The sequence below is a fragment of the Apus apus genome, chromosome 5, assembly GCF_020740795.1.
Source record: "Apus apus isolate bApuApu2 chromosome 5, bApuApu2.pri.cur, whole genome shotgun sequence".
In the NCBI taxonomy this organism is placed as follows: Eukaryota; Metazoa; Chordata; class Aves; order Apodiformes; family Apodidae; genus Apus; species Apus apus.
Genome location: NC_067286.1, coordinates 9,034,510 through 9,051,752, shown reverse-complemented (window position 1 = coordinate 9,051,752; position 17,243 = coordinate 9,034,510). Strand labels below are relative to the sequence as shown.

Below are 17,243 nucleotides of genomic sequence, written 5' to 3'. Positions count from 1 at the left end.
TCTCGGCAATTCTTCACTCCTGTGTCTTTTCTTGAGGCTAATGTATCTGTTCTCCCTGCCATGGCTTCCAGCTGTAAGCCTAACTTGTAGATGACTGCCCACGTACTGGTCACTTACACTTTCATTAGATTTTAGAAGTAACCATAAAAATGTCACTTGATGTGTTTTTATTTTTTAAAGCCTCCTATCATAAAACCTGACTGCAGCCATGTTAATTAATTTTCCAGTGCATTGCCTATAATTGTAATTATCAAGGAAAAAAGTCACTATAAGATGTTGAATATTTGAATTAATGGCAGATTTTATGTAAATTTGAAAGTATTACTGGGGAATGATAAATAGTATCAAGCCACTTTAAAATTCTCCTTTCTCTTGTATGGCCAAAACAGGTAATCTTGCCCTCTTCACTCAAATCAAGATACATGTGCTTCATGGTCTCTGTGTAGATGTGTAGATCTTAGCACAAACTAATTTTACCTCCACAGTAAACAAACGCAAACTGAAGTCTTCCGTGTGAGCTGCCTATATATACTTTTCCAGTTAGAAAATCAGAATGTTTATGAATCCTGAATTTCCAGCCCACCACCCTTCCACCCCTGACTTGTACCATTCTGGACTACAAACTGGGGGTAGAAGCTGTACAGCCTTTAAGAACCTTTATACCACATTGGGACTGGAACTGGCAAGGGACCAAGTTAAGCACCAGCAGGAGCCCTCTCAGGGTTGTTTTTGGCTTGATCACAATGCCACCGCTGCAGGAGTGCTGAGAAAACTGGCATTTCACTGTAAATGGCCCCTAAAACCTGTTGTGATTTTGCACTGATTGCAGCTGTATAAGCTTCTAAATAAGCTTAGTTCTGTTTAAAAACTAAATCCATTTCTTCTGTGCTTTACCATGATGCCCATTAGTCCAAATAAAACCAGAACTTAAAATGGAAAAAGTTATTTATGAGCACTGTGAATTTTGACACAGGCAGTTATCAAGCCTTTTCAGATCATTTGCAGTTCAGTTCTATTATACGCGTTCAGACTTAGCTAAGATGCATATGTTACTGTGTGTTATCAAAATGCATTATTTTATTCTCTGTAGCTTCTTAATGTAAACTGTCTTTGACTTGTTAATAAATAGGAGTTTCTGTCTCCTAAAAAGTCCCCTCTGAACAGGAAATAATTATGGTGAGTCAGCTTTATTGTGGCTCTAATCTTTGTTTTAGCAGAAGTGCTCTGCTCTTGTTATGGAGCTAGATTTCTTTGCATATTTATGATCATTGTCATCCTTAGTTTTTTCCTAAATATGAATATATATCAAAACAAAATAAGTTCCTCAGTATAAAAAACTTGCTGCTATGGTAATAGCGTAACTGTAGCCTAAGACAGTGGCTTTCTGCAGCCAGACATGATTGTGACTCACAGGTTCAGAGTGAGAAATGTTTCATTTTTTGTTGCTGTAATTTTTTTTTTTTTCCTGTTGTTAAGATCTGTTGTGTGTTTTTAGCTGATACGTTCAGGAAAAGGTTTATTTCTTTTAGGGTCCTTTAAAAAAACACAGCTGAATTGTCTTAGAACTAGCTCTTAAAGCCTAGCTCACCATTCATAGAGGACCTAAAATGCTGACTTTATTTAGTAGAATTGTATACAGAAAAAAATATTTGTTTCTCTGAAGTAACAGAATGAGTAAGGATATTAATTTAGCTTCTCCTTTGTCTTGCTTGTATATTGTCAGGTATTAGGATTCTGTTTCTATGGACATGCTGCATTCCTTTCTAAAAAGTATTTATATCTTGTTAATGAAAATTCCTTACTGTTTGTCTTGGATAGTCAGTCATGTGATGTTGTCTTTTCTCACTAAAATTATTTTAATATAGACACAAAAAAGGGTGAAATTAAAATGTGATTCTTATGAATATGAACACATATGGTGTTGAAGTAACTTTGACGTTGTAATTCAAATAAAATCTCATGACAGCAAATGTAACTATAAATATTTCACCAAAAAGTTTGCTTTAGCTGGAAGCAGCAGGTTCCTTGTCTTACAGCTCCAGTAGAGGGAGTCACTAAAATCATAGCTGGTAAAATCAGCTGCGACTTAACTGTGCCACAGGGACTTCAGTGCTGTGCTAGGTCTGCTAAACCTATGGAGATTTATGCTGTGGGAGTAGCTGGATGGTTGTGGGTGGGGAGAATGCAAATGTTTTAATTTTTAAAAAACTACATTTCTTCTACTCTTCAATAAAACGGAGGTGCTTTGTTTCAGGTTATGAAATAAGCTTTAGACACATAGTTTTATGGTTCTGATTTCACTTGTAAAACTGCAATGGCATATATGATTTTTTTTTTTTGGTACGGTTGTATGCCCTTATTTTTTTCCCCTGTTGATGTTTGTGCACTTGTATATGTCGAAATGTAAACAAACAAGTATATGATCATTGCCAACATATTTTAAATTGCTTAGATAGAAAAAATGTACATCCTTTATTAGTTGATAAAACAAAACATTCTTTTCAGTACAAATTTGATTAGAATATTTACTCAAAGTATGTATCATGTAAATTATGGTATTATTAAGTTGCAGAATGAATTATATTTATTTGAAATTTAATATATTATTTGTTGACAAGGCTGACTAGGAATGTAGTTGTACCAAATGTGCAACAAGGATGAGATTATGTTATTTTTCTTATTATACTAATGCCATGAAAATAAAAGGATGCAGGGTATCCTGGAGGCTGTTTCAGTTTGTCTACATGCAGGCCCTTTAAACTTAGAGCAATACATTTTTACTTTACTGCTGTCCTTAATCCTGCAAGTTCATGTTTGCATTTTGTAGCCAAACAATTGAATAGGAACTGTACTTTTTTTCTGGATGTAGTCACTAGCTCCAAAATAGTGGAGAATACAAGCCATAGGTAGCACTCAGCAAAATTGCTTCTGCTAAGTAGATTACTTAAATAGATTTTTTTTTTTTGAGATCCTGATAAGTGATAATGTTTTCCTTAGTGATATCTAGGACTGAAATGCCTGGTTTGAGATGGTTCCTTAAGTTTTATGGATTCATATAGACAGGAAGTAATGCTTTAAATTGGGTTTTGCACCTATTCTAAAGAAACATTTTCTGTCAAAGTTGTTTTTACCAACTGCACATGTGGCACTGGAAAGCTGGCATTAAATCAGCACGTAGGTTGCAGACATTAAAATTGCTTTTGGAAAAATATGGTTTAAGCATAAAGCCAAAGCAAAACTTTGTAGCTCTGACAGGGAGGGCCATCCATCCACATGGCACAGTATTGATTGCAAATTGAGTACACAGGAATTAATATTGACACTTTATCTGCTAATCCTCAGTTGAAGTAAATGGACAGTAATAGTGCAAGCAGTGCAAGATTGGGCCTTTAAAAGAAAAAAGCAATTTGGCCTGTGTGTTGTTTAAATTAAATATTCTGATATTCTGATAAAGCATATGCATTATTTAAATTAAACATTCTGATAAAACTATATTTAAAACCCCACAAAAGTGCTTAATTCTTCCTTCATATTTGTTAATGGTTACAGGTAATTTCAGGCATGACAGGGATCAGAAAAAAAGTACAAAGTATAACAGATAAAAATGTAAGGAGTTCATAATCTGACTCACTGCATTAGCAATTAGTGTTCATATGTTGGATTTTTTATTATTTCAGCTAAGAATAATGATCAACTTTGAGGTCACAGAACAATCTAGTGTGATAATCCTCCCTTTAAATGATTTTTACTTGCACAGTCTAATAAAAATGTTTCTAACTTCATGCATCACAAACACTGGACAAGAGAACCCAGGTAAGAGTTATAAAATTATCTATTTTTCAATGGTTTTATACCAATCATATTTCAAAGCAAATGAATACAACATCACATCACACAAAAAAACGAGTATCACATGTATAAATACAGAAAAGGTAAGTCAAGTGCTTTTTCTCAGCTTTGGAACTTCAGCAGTTTTCAGGAGGGGCACAGATTCTTAGAGAGCAAATAGACACCTGACAATAAGCTCGTTTTTCTCAATTAACTTGCCAGGATGGTTTAGATAGTCCCCAGACACCAGACCTCCACTCTGCTGGTAACTACTGTTGCAATCAACCACCTGTCAAAATGCAAGATTACCCAAACCTGTATTGATCCCAACAGAGTAATTTGCGAGTTTCCTGTTGCTGAAAGTTTGCCAGATAAAAAGGTCTGTACCAAGGTTGGCTGTCCCTGTAGTCAGTAGATTTCTGATGTCCAGCCCGACTGCAGTTTGAATTATTTCTATCAGTGATACGGAGGATTTTTCTGCTTTCTAATAGCATTTTATATATTTGAAGTTTGAATTTTTGTTGTAATTGTGCAGTTTATCATTCCTGCCTGCCACAGTATTAGCAAATAACTAGGTGACAGATGCCCTGTTATTCCCCCACTACCCTCCCCGGGCAAGATGAGGGGAATAAGGGAGACAGACTTAAAGCCCCAAACTGGACTCAGATACCACCAAATGCATTTTTTTTTACTACTAAATGTGTGTGTGTGTGTACACAGCACATATATTTGCACATCTAACATTGGAAAAATTTTGGAAAAGTAATAAATTAAACCCACTCCTAATACTGAGGATCCAGCCATACTGAGCATGTGCATGTGCCCCCTTTATTCTTGCTGTATGACCTGCAGATGATCTTATTTTCACATTACTGAGTACAAGACTTTTGTTGAAGTAAACTGTTTGTTTCATTGACCAAAAATGTACATTTTTAATATACTAACAAAATTTTAAAAGCTCAAGTATTTGGCTTTTTTTCATACATGTTTTACAGTAACCCACTCTAAGAGGTTTGTTTCCTACAGACCTTGTTTCTTAGGGAAACTCTCTGTGTTATTTGCTAGTTCTTTTGCAGTGTCAGTTATTTAGTATTTTCCCTTAAAACATGGGCAACTATCAACATTGCTTTGTTTTTCTAATTGCCCTGTGTAGTTGCAGTAATGACATAATAGAATTTTATGGAATATTTAATGGAAAAGGTTGACTTCTTCACTGATAGACACTTTAGATACTTTTTTTAGTGTGGACAAGCCATCACAGGATGTACAACATTTGACCTCCCTGCCAAAACCACCTTTCAAAGTATTCATGCAAATACTGTCAAATTTTTCAGATGCAGAGAAGCCCACTTTTAAACAAAGAAAGGGAAGAAGAAATAAATGGGTGAAAATGCCATCATGAAGAAATCTGCACACGAATCAAGCTGTTTAGGGGAGAAACAGATGGAATGTGCGGAGTTCTTCCCAGTATAATGCAACATCAGGAGTGACCATCAGAGTCTACCACTGAATACTGAAATCCATTAGACACTCTAAGTGATGCCAACCACAGTGCCAATTCTCCAGCAAGAAATGACCCAACTGTCATTCCCCAGCACAAACTACTGCCTTGCCTGCACACTGGAGTTCCTCTGCATCTGTAACAGGGCTTGTTTGTACTTTTGTTTGCTTCTCTGTAACTGTACTCCTTGGATTGTATATTCCTTTCTCTGGACTTAGGTCTCAATATAGTGCAGGTATAATAAGAAACCTGTTATCTTCTTATATGTGATGCAAACACATGAAAATTTCAAATAACTTGAGGAGCCACATGGCCCAATTTTTGCCTTCAGGAGGAGCTACTGCTTCTGTATTGGGAGAGCTGTGTCTTAATAGTTTTTAGTTCTGCTGTTTCTTTTCTAAGCTTCCATGCACATCTTTGCAGCAGTGTCCTGTGACTGGTGACAATCACACAGGGTGGGAAACAGCACACATGGAAAAATGTGCACTGTTCCTTAGCAGGATGGCAGTAAGCATGTAATAGTTGCATTGCTTAGTGATGAACCCAACTGTAATAAATGCCTGTGTTTTCCTTATATGGTGGCTGATTGCATGAATGCTAAAAGGAGCTCTCAGCTTCCAGATCCAGACAGACACAGATGAAGAAGAAAAGAAAGGAAGATTATTTTCTGGGAAACAAGCATATCTCTGATGGACACTGCAGAAATAAGCCTAGTTGTACTGGCATAATTTACACTATGCTCTTAGCATAAAGATCTGCTATACAACTAAACCAATTGCTTTTAGCACACAGTCCACAGATCCTTGGCATCCACAAAATCCAAAGAAGAAAGCACACTGTTGTCAGGAAGCTTAAATTCATCATACAAGTGTCAACAAATCAGAGAGGGCTGAAAACCCTCCTGTCTAAAATAATTCCAATTGCTTCAAGTGCAAACAGGACATAATCCTTGCAGGTTATCCTGCCCTGAGCCAGCCCTCTGCAGAAGAGCTGGTGGAAAGAATGGAGGTCATAGAAGATGAGGAGGGTCTGTGCACTGAAACCCTGCTGTCTGATCTCATCATGGGAAGGTGAGGTCATAATTGAATGCAGAAAAAAAATGAGGTAACTGACATTGGTGAAGAAGAGAGAAAATTATCCCAGCCAAAGCACTGAGGAGTGCTGTTGCTGCTGCAAGGGTGACAACCCTGCTGTCAGAGCAGAGAATGCTGGATTCCACTCTGAGAGCTGCAGTGAGGCAGAAGAGCCAACCCGAAAGAACCTGTCTGTAGAGTCTGAAAATGAAAATATATCACTGAAAAAGCAAAAAGCCAGAGATGTAGATGAAAAAGGCACACAGAGAAAGCACAACATGAAAGGACTTGAGTAATAGTGTCATTGACAGGCTCGTGTTGTGTTTTCCTTTGCAGCAGGAGGGAGCAGCAGGAGGAGGAGGGGGCTGCCCTGGCCCTTTGCTCTGCAGCAGAGCCTGGCCACTGCCCAGGTGCCAGAGCATGTCAGCCAGCCTGGACAGCGGGTCCCAGCCCTCCCTCTGCCTGCTCCAGAGGCAGTGTCCCCAGCTGTGGGGCTGGGAGGCTGGGCTCTTTACTTAGTAGTAGCTTGTGCTACTGGTCCCAGCCCCTTGGTGGGAGAGAGGAGCCTGGTCTGTGGCAGAATTCTGGCCCTGGCCACCACCGTTGGAAGGCAGCTCCTCAGCCAAGTCACTGTCCTCCTGCATCTTTTGCAGGAACTTCTGGCAGTCCTGCACCCACAAGGGCCAATGACAGAGGGGATATTCCACAGAGCTGACAGTGCGACCACCTTCTGGGGGCTGAGGGAGGCCCTGGACTGCAGCACAGACCTTGACCTGGTAAGCTGGCCTGCACGGCTGCTGGCTGTCATCTTGAAGGTGAACACTTCTCACCTGCAGCTGGAAGAGCTCCTGGCTGGGCTGGAGTGTTCAAAGGCTCATCAGAAGCCTTTGGCATTGCAGGACTTCCTCTGAAGCATCGCTGCCAAGCTCCTTGTGACCTACCTCTGCAAGGACTGGATGCAAGCCGTGGAGAGGACAAGCAAAGGTGGAAGAATTGAAAGTGTAAGTGTGGCCAGCAGCCTGCCTGTTGAACAGGGACTGGTAGAGGCCTGGGACTTGCCTGAAGAGGATGGTTGCCTTAATAAGCTGTCAGCTCACAGTTGATGGGGTGGGGTTAGATTTTTGGGGAAAGGGCATGGACAGGGAGCCTTGCCTTGAGTGGGCTTGGGTGAAATCAGGAATTGTGAAGCAACACCATGCTTCCTTCCTGAAGTGCAGGAGCACTGACCACTGGCTGAGAGCACCTGGAAAGCTGCACAACTCCGGCTTCCACCTGTTCAAATTTCAGGGATGGCTGTGGGCAACATCTTCTTAATATTATGTTCCTGTTCCCTCAGGTCGACAAGAAATTGCCTGCAGCAAATCTCCTCCTCAAGTGACTGCTATCACTGCTCAAGCATATTGGCCACAGCATGTCCACCAGCTGAATGATGTCCAACAATCTGTCTATCTGCCTTGGGCCAAACCTGCTGAGCCTATCCAGCAAGGACTTGCTTCCACTTGGGGTCATACTGGAGGTGACTGAGAAGATGTTGTATTTAACATCAGGCTGCAGCCTTCCTGGACCATCAGAGCTTGGCTGCTTGGAGGTCACTGGCAGACCCTTTCTCCCATCAATGGCTGGTGGGGTAATGATATATTGTTCTTTAGGAAAAATGTTACAGCAGCTGGCTTGTGAATTGATGGAGTAAATTCCCTGGGAGAGCTGTGGATTTCTTGGATCATTAAAGGTTTTAAAGAATAATTGAGACAGGCTAATTCAACAATGGCTCCTTTTGTCCTCCTTCTCTTATGATTGTAAATAAATGGTTTACCAAAAAATCAGTATCAGGATTAACATATGGAAATTCCAGTGTTTCAAATTGTTTAATTGTCCATATATTTTTGAAACTAGAAAGTTTGAAAATTTGCTCCTTTTTCTAACTGAACCTCAATTTTAAGATCTGGGAAAACTTTATTATTCTATTTTATTTCTTTTCCTTTGTTTTGTATTCAGTACCATATGATGTAATCTAGTGAAGCTCATCCATAGAGAACTTTTCCCTGTTATGAAAACTAGGCAGTACCTTTAATTCATTGTGAAGCTTGGATTTCCAGGACAGCAAGGTTCAGAGTGGACCTGCCTAAACTTTTGAGAATTGCTCATTGAAATCTCTACATAGAATAATAATGTAGGCTTTCTCTGTTGTATAGTAGTGTGGTGCTTGGCATATTCCAAGAATGCCTTTTCTAAAAAGGAGACTCAATCCATATTTGCATCAAAAGCCTTTATTTGTTAAGTAAAGAAAATTACATGTCCTTTTGCAGTAAAAGATCTCAAAACATTCCAAAGGTGGCTAAAACCATTTTGTATTTCTGTGTTCATAATTCTACAGATGAGGAGTAAAAAGCCAAATATTTGAATCTGCCCTTGATCCATGGTCACACAGGAAACCAGTGCCAGCCCACCTTGCTTTCAGCCTGAGGATGTCTTTAACTGTGCTTCCTATGGCTTCTGCAACACAGAAGTAATGCTCTAGTCATTAAGGCTGCTTAGAATGATAGAGTTTCTATTGCCAAAAGCAGAGCAGTACTGTTGCAACTGAGCAGTCCATATGCTCTTAGTTGTATTCTGGCACTCCTTTTCAAAATCATTCCCTGATGTTGGTGTGTTTTGATGAAGCTATTTTTAAACAGAACAACAGCTCTTTCAGTGTAAAGAACAAAAAGGGCTTTCTGTTGGAAGAGCTGTGGATTGCTTTTCAAGCACCATTTTTTTTGGTGGTGGGGTTTGTTGGGGTTGTTTGTTTTGTTGTTGTTATGAAACAGAAATGTAGCTGTCACTAGAATCCAAAACCTACAGCCAGTACCTGTATTTCACAAGTGTAGGGATTTTTTCTTTCTTTTTTAAAAAAATATTATTTTGGAAACAAAAATATGTTTGTATTTACCTGGAGTTTATCTGTTACTCACAAAACCAGAACTGACCAGTGCCCTCACTTGCACTATTGTGCTCATCAGGGCCACCCTTTCCGTACAGGTGGAGTCAGAGGATATAATGAGAAAGGTTCTGCTATGAATAATGGAAGTAATTTGAAGTATTGCAAAAAATGGCTCACAAGTAGATGCTGATAAAGAACTAATAAGAAAGGAAACAAGGAGTGAAATTAAAACATTTAAAAACAGTGTATGGTACATTTTTTCTGACAAACAAGTAGTGATACACTGGAAAAAATTGAAAGGTGGCAAATTGAAACAGATAAAAATGAATACTTAGCTGCAGCTAATGTATTAGCATGATCAAAAGTGGAATGCACAGCTATATGGATAACAAAAATGTGGAAGTTTCTTGGAAGCAGTCTAGAAATTCGATGATTGGGATTAACCTTGCTGTAATGTGCAAGACCTATATGTTAAAAATAAACCATGATTGTAAGGATGTATACTCTTATGCTTTGTGATATCATAAACCTCTCCTGTTTCGACTTTATAGATAATTTCTCTGGGAGCATGTGATTTTATAGTGCTTACAAGAAGGCAGCTTCCTACAGTGAACTTCAGGTTAGTGAAGGTTGTCAAATAATGTGTATTGGACAGGAAGGACTTCTGATTGGATTTCCATGGCATTGAAGTAGAATACATAATTTTAACAGGAATCCAACATGTCAGAGATGGATTTTTAAATTTTTTTTAAAAATTAACCTTAGTCTTTAAGACTGATTTGTGGGGTGGGTTAGGTTTGTACATTTGTGCCATTTAGTCATCTTGTAATTCATACTAATGGAGTCTTTATATATTCTTTATTGGATATTAGTTTAAGATCACTGGGGTGTGTAAGTTTATGTAAAATAGATGAAAGCTGTAACAGATAGGAATATGTAATTTTAATACACTTAATGACCATGCTGACACAGGGCTGCTAGCTTTTAAATGCATTGGAAAAGTTGCTAAAGATTCTAAACTTTCTGCTTTGTGTGGAGCTTGTAAATGATCTGGGATCCATCCCCCCAGGCAAAGAGTTGTTTTTCTTTCGGATTGTAGTGTATAGTGGAATGGCTACCCTGACGTTTTGGAAAATGTAATACGGGGATTTCATAAGTATTTACAGTGTCCAAAACATCATAAACACATTGTATGCGAGAGGTGCCTCCACTAGGAAGGTTGTACACAACATAGAGTGTGTTGCATGCCATGAAAGCTGCTTCAGCATCTTTGCTGTTGCATGATGTGTCCCAAGTGTGATCTACTGCCATAGTTACGTGGTTGATTTTAGTAATTACAATATTTCCTCCAGTCTCTGGTTCTGCGTGGATTGCCCAGAGCCCTTGCTCATCAATGGCAAGATCTATTTTTGTAGATGGATTAAGCTGATAGGCAGGGATTCTTCCAGCTCCTGGCAGTAGCATTTGGTCAGTTATATTTCTTTTCTGGATATTGAACTTAATTATCTCATTTAAAGACCCATATCTGTGATAGAACAGGAAACCCTCATATATTACATGGCCAGTTCCTTCCCAAGGAAATGGCAAGGTGACTCTGCGAGCTTTTAGTGTATGATTGATTTCCATGAATGTCATGATATTTGCAGATTCCAAAATAACATTATTTACAGAACCATTTAATAAATAAATCTTTGTATGCTTTTTGCCAGGATCTTTCATCCAAGAGCCGTGCTCATCTCCAGTCTTCTTAACTATCTTTAGGGACTTAATACCTGCAAGCATGTGGTCACAACCTGCAAGAAAACATCCAAAGAAAATAAAGTAAGTTAGAATATCTGTGATTTTTCTAGTTTTCCATCTTTGGATTACTTAGTTTCCTTTTAGTCCATCTAGAAGGCCAGGGTCAGTATTTCAATAAAGGTGTCAGCAGTGTGGCTGTGGTAAGTAGTGTTGAAACTAACTTTAAACAATAGCATCTCCTGCTAAGGAAACTGCATATTTTCAGGTACACAGTGTGTGTTGTTTTCTGCTCTATTATTGCCAGTGTTATCCAAAGGGATTCTATTAGTGTACCTAAGAGGAGACCAACTGATTCTCTGATTATTCTTCTAGTTCTTTTACAGGGCTGGATTTTTTACTTCAGAGAAGTGACTTCTGTAAAATAATAAAGTTGATTTCTTGCTGAAGTCATACAAATTAAAATCCATTTTCCTGATATGCCATGTGTACAGAATTTTTGTTTCAGGAGTTCTCCTAACCTCTGTCAGTCCCTTGTTTTGCATATGAAGATGAATAAAAATAGATTGTCATAACAGAAAGCCAAAACACTGGCTTATCTTCCCTTCCCAACAAATATATGGATCACAAACCCAGGAATGTCCTTAAATGAACAGATATGATGTCTGTGTTATCAATTCTTATGCTGGGAGTCTGACTAAGCAGAATTGTTCACCTCACTATATGGATAAAATTGTCATGAGCAGATAGAGAGTCGTTGTTTTGGCTTAATTACATTTTTTATGCACTTTGCACGTATGTTGAAGACCAAGAAGCACCAAGCCTGTGAAGAGTTGAGCATTTAGACTGTAGGATCTTTACCAAGTACCATCCCTTTCAGGAAAAACTCTACTGCAAAGAATATTAACAAGCTTGTTTACCAAAGGCACTCATAAATTACAAGAGACTCTATTTGAAGTTTAAAGAATTCCCTTTAGTAAAGTGCAGCCATTTTAGTAAACAGAACAAACAAAGCCCTGAGGCAGGAAGTTCTGGCAGTAGATGAAATGGAGAAAGCAAAGCCAGTCTCCTTATTTGGCCTGATATGAACCTATTGAAGTCAGTGCCGAGATTCCAGCTGCCTGTAGAAAGCAACTTATGTCATTTGTGTGTACTGATTCCCTTTAACCAAAGCATTTGGGTATTGCTGCTACAGCGTGGAATTTTTTGTTTAAAGTCCTGACTCTGATGCACCTTCCCTGAGCAAGCCATGATAGTTTTCACAAACCTAACATGTATTGATTAGATAGATTCTAGAAACTTAGAACTGTTGAGTCAAAATACCAAGCCAGCCTTAGCAATATCTTCCCTTGCAGAAGAAGTAACCAAATTACTATCTGAAATCTATGAACAGTGTCTCTGTTCTTGAGAGAAGCTTTTTAACTCTCCTTGGCTTTCAGAAGCAGAAAGACTGGAAAACTAAGACATTCACAGTGAACAAGAAGTTTACAAAATTTTGTCCACATTCTCCACAATGATACCTTTGAAGCCCACTGTTTCTTATCATGCTTCAAAATGTGCAGAAGATAATTTCCCATTCCCCCCCAAAGCGGGATGAGGTATCAACTACTGCATGTAAAAACAGTGATTCTACTGTATTATTTTTTTCAAGTCAGTGCAAACTTAAACCAAAGCCAGTAACAAAACTGGACTTAAAAAAAAGGGTTTTTTTGCTAGAGTTTTGGAGCAACACAGTAAAAATAATTCTAACTTCTGGTTAAGTTATGATAGCATAGAAGCAGAGCTGCTATTTGCTAGAGTAGTCTTCCTACTTTTTCTAAATGCTGTAACATCTACACAGGGACTAACTTTGCCATTGACTTCAATATCACAAGGATAGCACCAATGCTGACAAAAGTAAAGTTGCTCTGAACTACCACGATAAAATTAAAAATAATTTCCAACAAGGGAAAATGGAAAGTAATTTTTTCCCCTCTGAAACTCTCAGAAATATATTATTTTCGAAGTGCCCATACCACAGCTAGTTTTAAAACCCTTAGATTTTTCTGCCTCTCAAAAAAATGCCAAATGTTCAAAAAATGTATCTATGGAAAAAAGAAATCTTGATATTTAGAGTACCCAACTGTGGTGTAGGGTTAGAGCTTAGAAGCAGAATAGGTGATGGCTTATGTTAGCATGTGTCTTAATACTCTATGGCTGGAAAAGTTCAAGGAACAAATGGTAAGCTTATTTGTAAAATTAAATCAGCCTAATTCTGTTGAAGTTAGTGGAATTGTATAAAGATAAAGATCTTTCACCTGGCGCTTTTTTTTTTTTTTTCTAATGGCCATCCATATTTTATTTTTTATTTCTTACTACTTTTGAATGAAAATGAAACAGACTAGTTCAAATATCTCTGCAATTTGCAATTTACACCTATAGCTCAACTTTAATAAGATAAAGATACTTATAAAAACCTGGTTTGTTTAAAAAAAACCACTATAGATTGTGTGTGTGTTCTTCATACTAGGTACCTTAACACTTAAATTTGAAATCCAAACTGAGCTTTGCTTGTAGCTAAGCCAGTGTACTGTCTTCAGAAAGTACTTGTGTGAGGGGGAGGAGGCAGAGAAAGAATAACAGAGGAAGACAGAAAAAGATGCCAATTGTAGAAGTGAATTAAGTCTTTTTTATTAACTCCTGAGTTCACTTCTGAGTTTAGGTTTTGACCTCTGCCCACACCAAAAAAGAAAGACCACCTCGAATTCCTTGGCATAGGTGCAATACTTGGAAATACACTGGCATATTTTCTGGGACTTTGCAAGAGCATACCTTCACAGGATTTTACAATACTTTATAATAAAAAAAAAGCTTCAAAGGTTAATTTGATATGCAGTAGAGTATCTGCAAAATAAATGTTTGAATTGAGCTCTCTTTCCTCCCTCTCCTAATGTCTAGTATTTACACAGCCCAAATGCCCTGCAGTTATCTGTGGCATTCACATCACTTGTGAAAATTTGTTATCCCTGTATCAGCATACATGCATTGGCCAGGGGACTGGCTCCTTCAGATCAAAGTTCTGAAAAGTAAACTGTTCTTACTTGCATTAAGCATGAGCTTAAGTTTCTTTTTTTCTTCTGCTTCTTCAAATAGCTTCTGTTTCACCAGATCTTCATGTACTTCTACACATGTATTAGAATCTGTCATAGATCCAAAATAGTCAATGTCCCTTTGTGCTCGTTCAATTCTTGTTAGCAAATGCTCTACTTCACTTTTAACCTCATCCTTATAACTGTTCAGTCCTGCCAGGCGTGACAGTACCATCTTTGAAAAGTCTCGGAATTCTTCCACATATTCCAGTATGTCTTGGTTGCATTTTTCCAGCCTCTTCTTGAGTTAGAACACAGGAAGAAAATACATGGGTATATGCTCATATTCTGTATAGATTACAACCTCATTCATGATTACTGTTTAAAAAGTGCTGTTCTTTCCTTTCTGGTCCCCCCTCCCCCCCATCTATTTCAAACCAATAGTCAGTTGCTATATATCTACATGAAGAGGACACATTAGACAAGAACCATCATTCACCTTTGTCCACATTCTGGACAAAAATACACTTCTTTTTCTTGATGGTGTTACTGCCAACCAGATAGTTCGTTTTGCTGCCTGAAGAGGGAAAAGTGGCAAAAGCCAGCGATACTTAAGTGCACATGATCTCTGATTACTTGCTTTCCAGAAACATTTCAGAACTCCTCCTGTAGGACCACTGGTGAAGCAGTCTCAAAATGTTTTCCAAGGGGAATCTACAAATGTGAACATTTCACATAAATACACCAATTCTGACCAAGATAGTATTTAGTGTGGCTATTTTTCATTAATTTACAATGGAAAATGGAATTACTGAGATATCTATAGAGATTTTTTTTTTTGGTGAAATTGTTGTCAAATTTGAAAAAAACAAAACAAGAGATGTTTATATCTAGATTCAAATTATCAATATTTTCAAAGGTGAGGAAAGTGATTTCTGTCTTGTAAGGCATCTGCTTCTGTAAAGATCACAGGTGGCCTGAAAGTAGAAGCTCAACTGCCACTTTGGGAAGATAAGGAAATTGAGCCAATATTTAAGCCCAAACACTAGCGTAGGAGACCAAACTGCTGGACTGGGGGTTCTGATTTGGGGCTTTATGCACAGATTTCAGGTGTTTACTGAATGGTTACTGTAGTGTGAATGTGTTCCATGTAAACTTAATGGCGTGACTGTTTTGTGAGGTGTGTTTTTTGTATCTGTGTCCCCTTTCCCCCATTTGTACATGCCCCTAAGTCCCCAGGAAGCTGTTTAATTACATTCTACAAAAACTTGGTTTTGAATGTTTTCAAGCATTCTCTTCGATATCTGCCTCACCCTTTTTCCTGTTCTTCCCTGGTGCCCCTTGCACCAAATGCCACCTGTAGAATTGTGTCATTTTGAATGTATGCCAAATGAGTGGAAATTACCATGTGGAGTTATTCATACATTGGTGAATAAAATTTAAACCTCAGTCTACACAATGGGAACAGAACCCCAGGCTAATCCTTCTCTTCTTTCTCTGTTGTGAAGTTAAGAGCAGTGAGAGCCTTGTACAAAAAGGGAATAAGAAATCAGGCAAGTTAAAGATTCTCTAGAAATCTGCCAATGCAAGTCAGGAGCCAAGGACACGTTAATGATTTAAGATAAACTGAATGGTTACAGCATGCCAATACTGAAAAGGTATTTTGCAGTACTGGCAGTTTTTTACTGCAGAAAAAGCAGCAGGTATTGGTATTTCCATATAGTTACTTGAAAGTAAATACCTATTTCAATCTCCCAGCTGTAAGGGGATTATTTCAACTCCCAGTTAAAGTGCAGAGACATTGCTAGTTTACACAAATGTGTTTTAAACTACTCTCCCTGGTAGGTTCATCTGTACATAGAAAGAATACCTGACAAATTTTTGTCTCCTTGTTAATACTTGACAGCATTTCTACCCTTGACAAAATAGTTATAATGTTCCCTAGGATGGAATGTGACAATACTGTAAACATTTACATATTTAGCTAAATTCACTAATAAAAAAATACAAGTGATAACAGTATGTAACATTATGAAATTATATCTAGCAATAAACAATGATGAGGTAACCAGGCATCATTATACTTAACAGTTTAGCTACAACTTTATTCAATTATTTGAAAAAGCAGGAATCTTCCTGATACTGTTTGTGATGCAAACTGCTTTGTGTTCACACACATAGAAGAACACTCATACCTTTTCAAACCTCTCTGCAGTTAGGCAGTATCACAGAATGAGACAGGTAGCACGTACCTCTAAAGACAGGAAACGCTGGTCCATGTAGTTCAGCAGTGCTGCATCTTGCATCATATATTGTGCTGCTCCCAAGATGCCTGTGAGGAATGGAAGTAGTAAAAATCGGAGATGCACGACTAGCATTGTTCCATGCAGTTCTGAAGCAAAAGAGCAGTGAAATCAATTGTGTGTCTGTGCATGTGAAGGGCAATCCCACACTCTACTGCCAGTCCAGGATTAAATGAAATTTAACAGTTGTCTGTTGTTCTCCTGTGAAAATGTAATATTAAAAATTACTAAAAAGTTAAAAATGCTCTAGCTGCAAGTATTAAAAAGACTTAAAATGGCTGTTGCAATTTATAATTAAAAAAATAAAGTTGTGAAAGAGGAACTGAATGTGTTTATTTCTAGGAGCCAGATGACTGCTTTCCAGTTTGTGATCCTGTGATCAATTCCAGATGTGCAGTACTGAGTCACAGAAAGCCTGTAGGCCAAATTTTATTTAATACAAATAAAAATAATTTATTTCTCCTCCTTTCTCCTCCCGTCTGCTTTCCCATGTGAGCAACACTTGACGTACTTGGTGTAAGTCAGCATAGATTCAAACCTCTGGATCACTGCTCATTCTTTGACAGGAAGACCTGATGCATAGTGTCTGTAGCTATTTCAACAACCATAGCTGTTACTGTAAAATAATCTAAAGCAATTGTTTTCACTTCCAGTTTTCAGCCATTTACAGTAGAACTGAAAACCATAAATAAAATTATTATTATTTGGTTTTTTTCCCTTTCCCCTTCCCCTCTTCCCTTGCCAGTACTTTTCCAGCTAAAATCAATATCCTTAACACAGTTCTGTGTCAATTTAATGGAGTCCTTGATCAGT

General features: G+C 38.0%; 1 protein-coding gene across 1 annotated transcript; it reads right to left on the bottom strand.

Moving 5' to 3' along the window:
- Nucleotides 1-9,641: 9,641 nt before the first annotated feature.
- Nucleotides 9,642-16,700, bottom strand: OLFML1 (olfactomedin like 1). Its single transcript, XM_051622218.1, has 3 exons — nucleotides 16,380-16,700; nucleotides 14,140-14,428; nucleotides 9,642-11,115 (listed from the first exon to the last, which is right to left on the bottom strand). The coding sequence occupies exons 1-3, from the start codon at nucleotides 16,503-16,505 to the stop codon at nucleotides 10,337-10,339; spliced, it is 1,194 nt and encodes a 397-aa protein (XP_051478178.1). The 5' UTR covers nucleotides 16,506-16,700; the 3' UTR covers nucleotides 9,642-10,336.
- Nucleotides 16,701-17,243: the final 543 nt, after the last annotated feature.

Excerpts from the sequence above, each read along its gene's own strand:
- OLFML1 (XM_051622218.1), bottom strand. The coding sequence starts at position 16,505 with ATGCTAGTCGTGCATCTCCGATTTTTACTACTTCCATTCCTCACAGGC. Across the intron at positions 14,429-16,379 it reads AGCGTTTCCTGTCTTTAGAG|AAGAGGCTGGAAAAATGCAA; the intron begins GTACGTGCTACC and ends TTCTAACTCAAG. Across the intron at positions 11,116-14,139 it reads TAAGCTCATGCTTAATGCAA|GTTGTGACCACATGCTTGCA; the intron begins GTAAGAACAGTT and ends GTTTTCTTGCAG.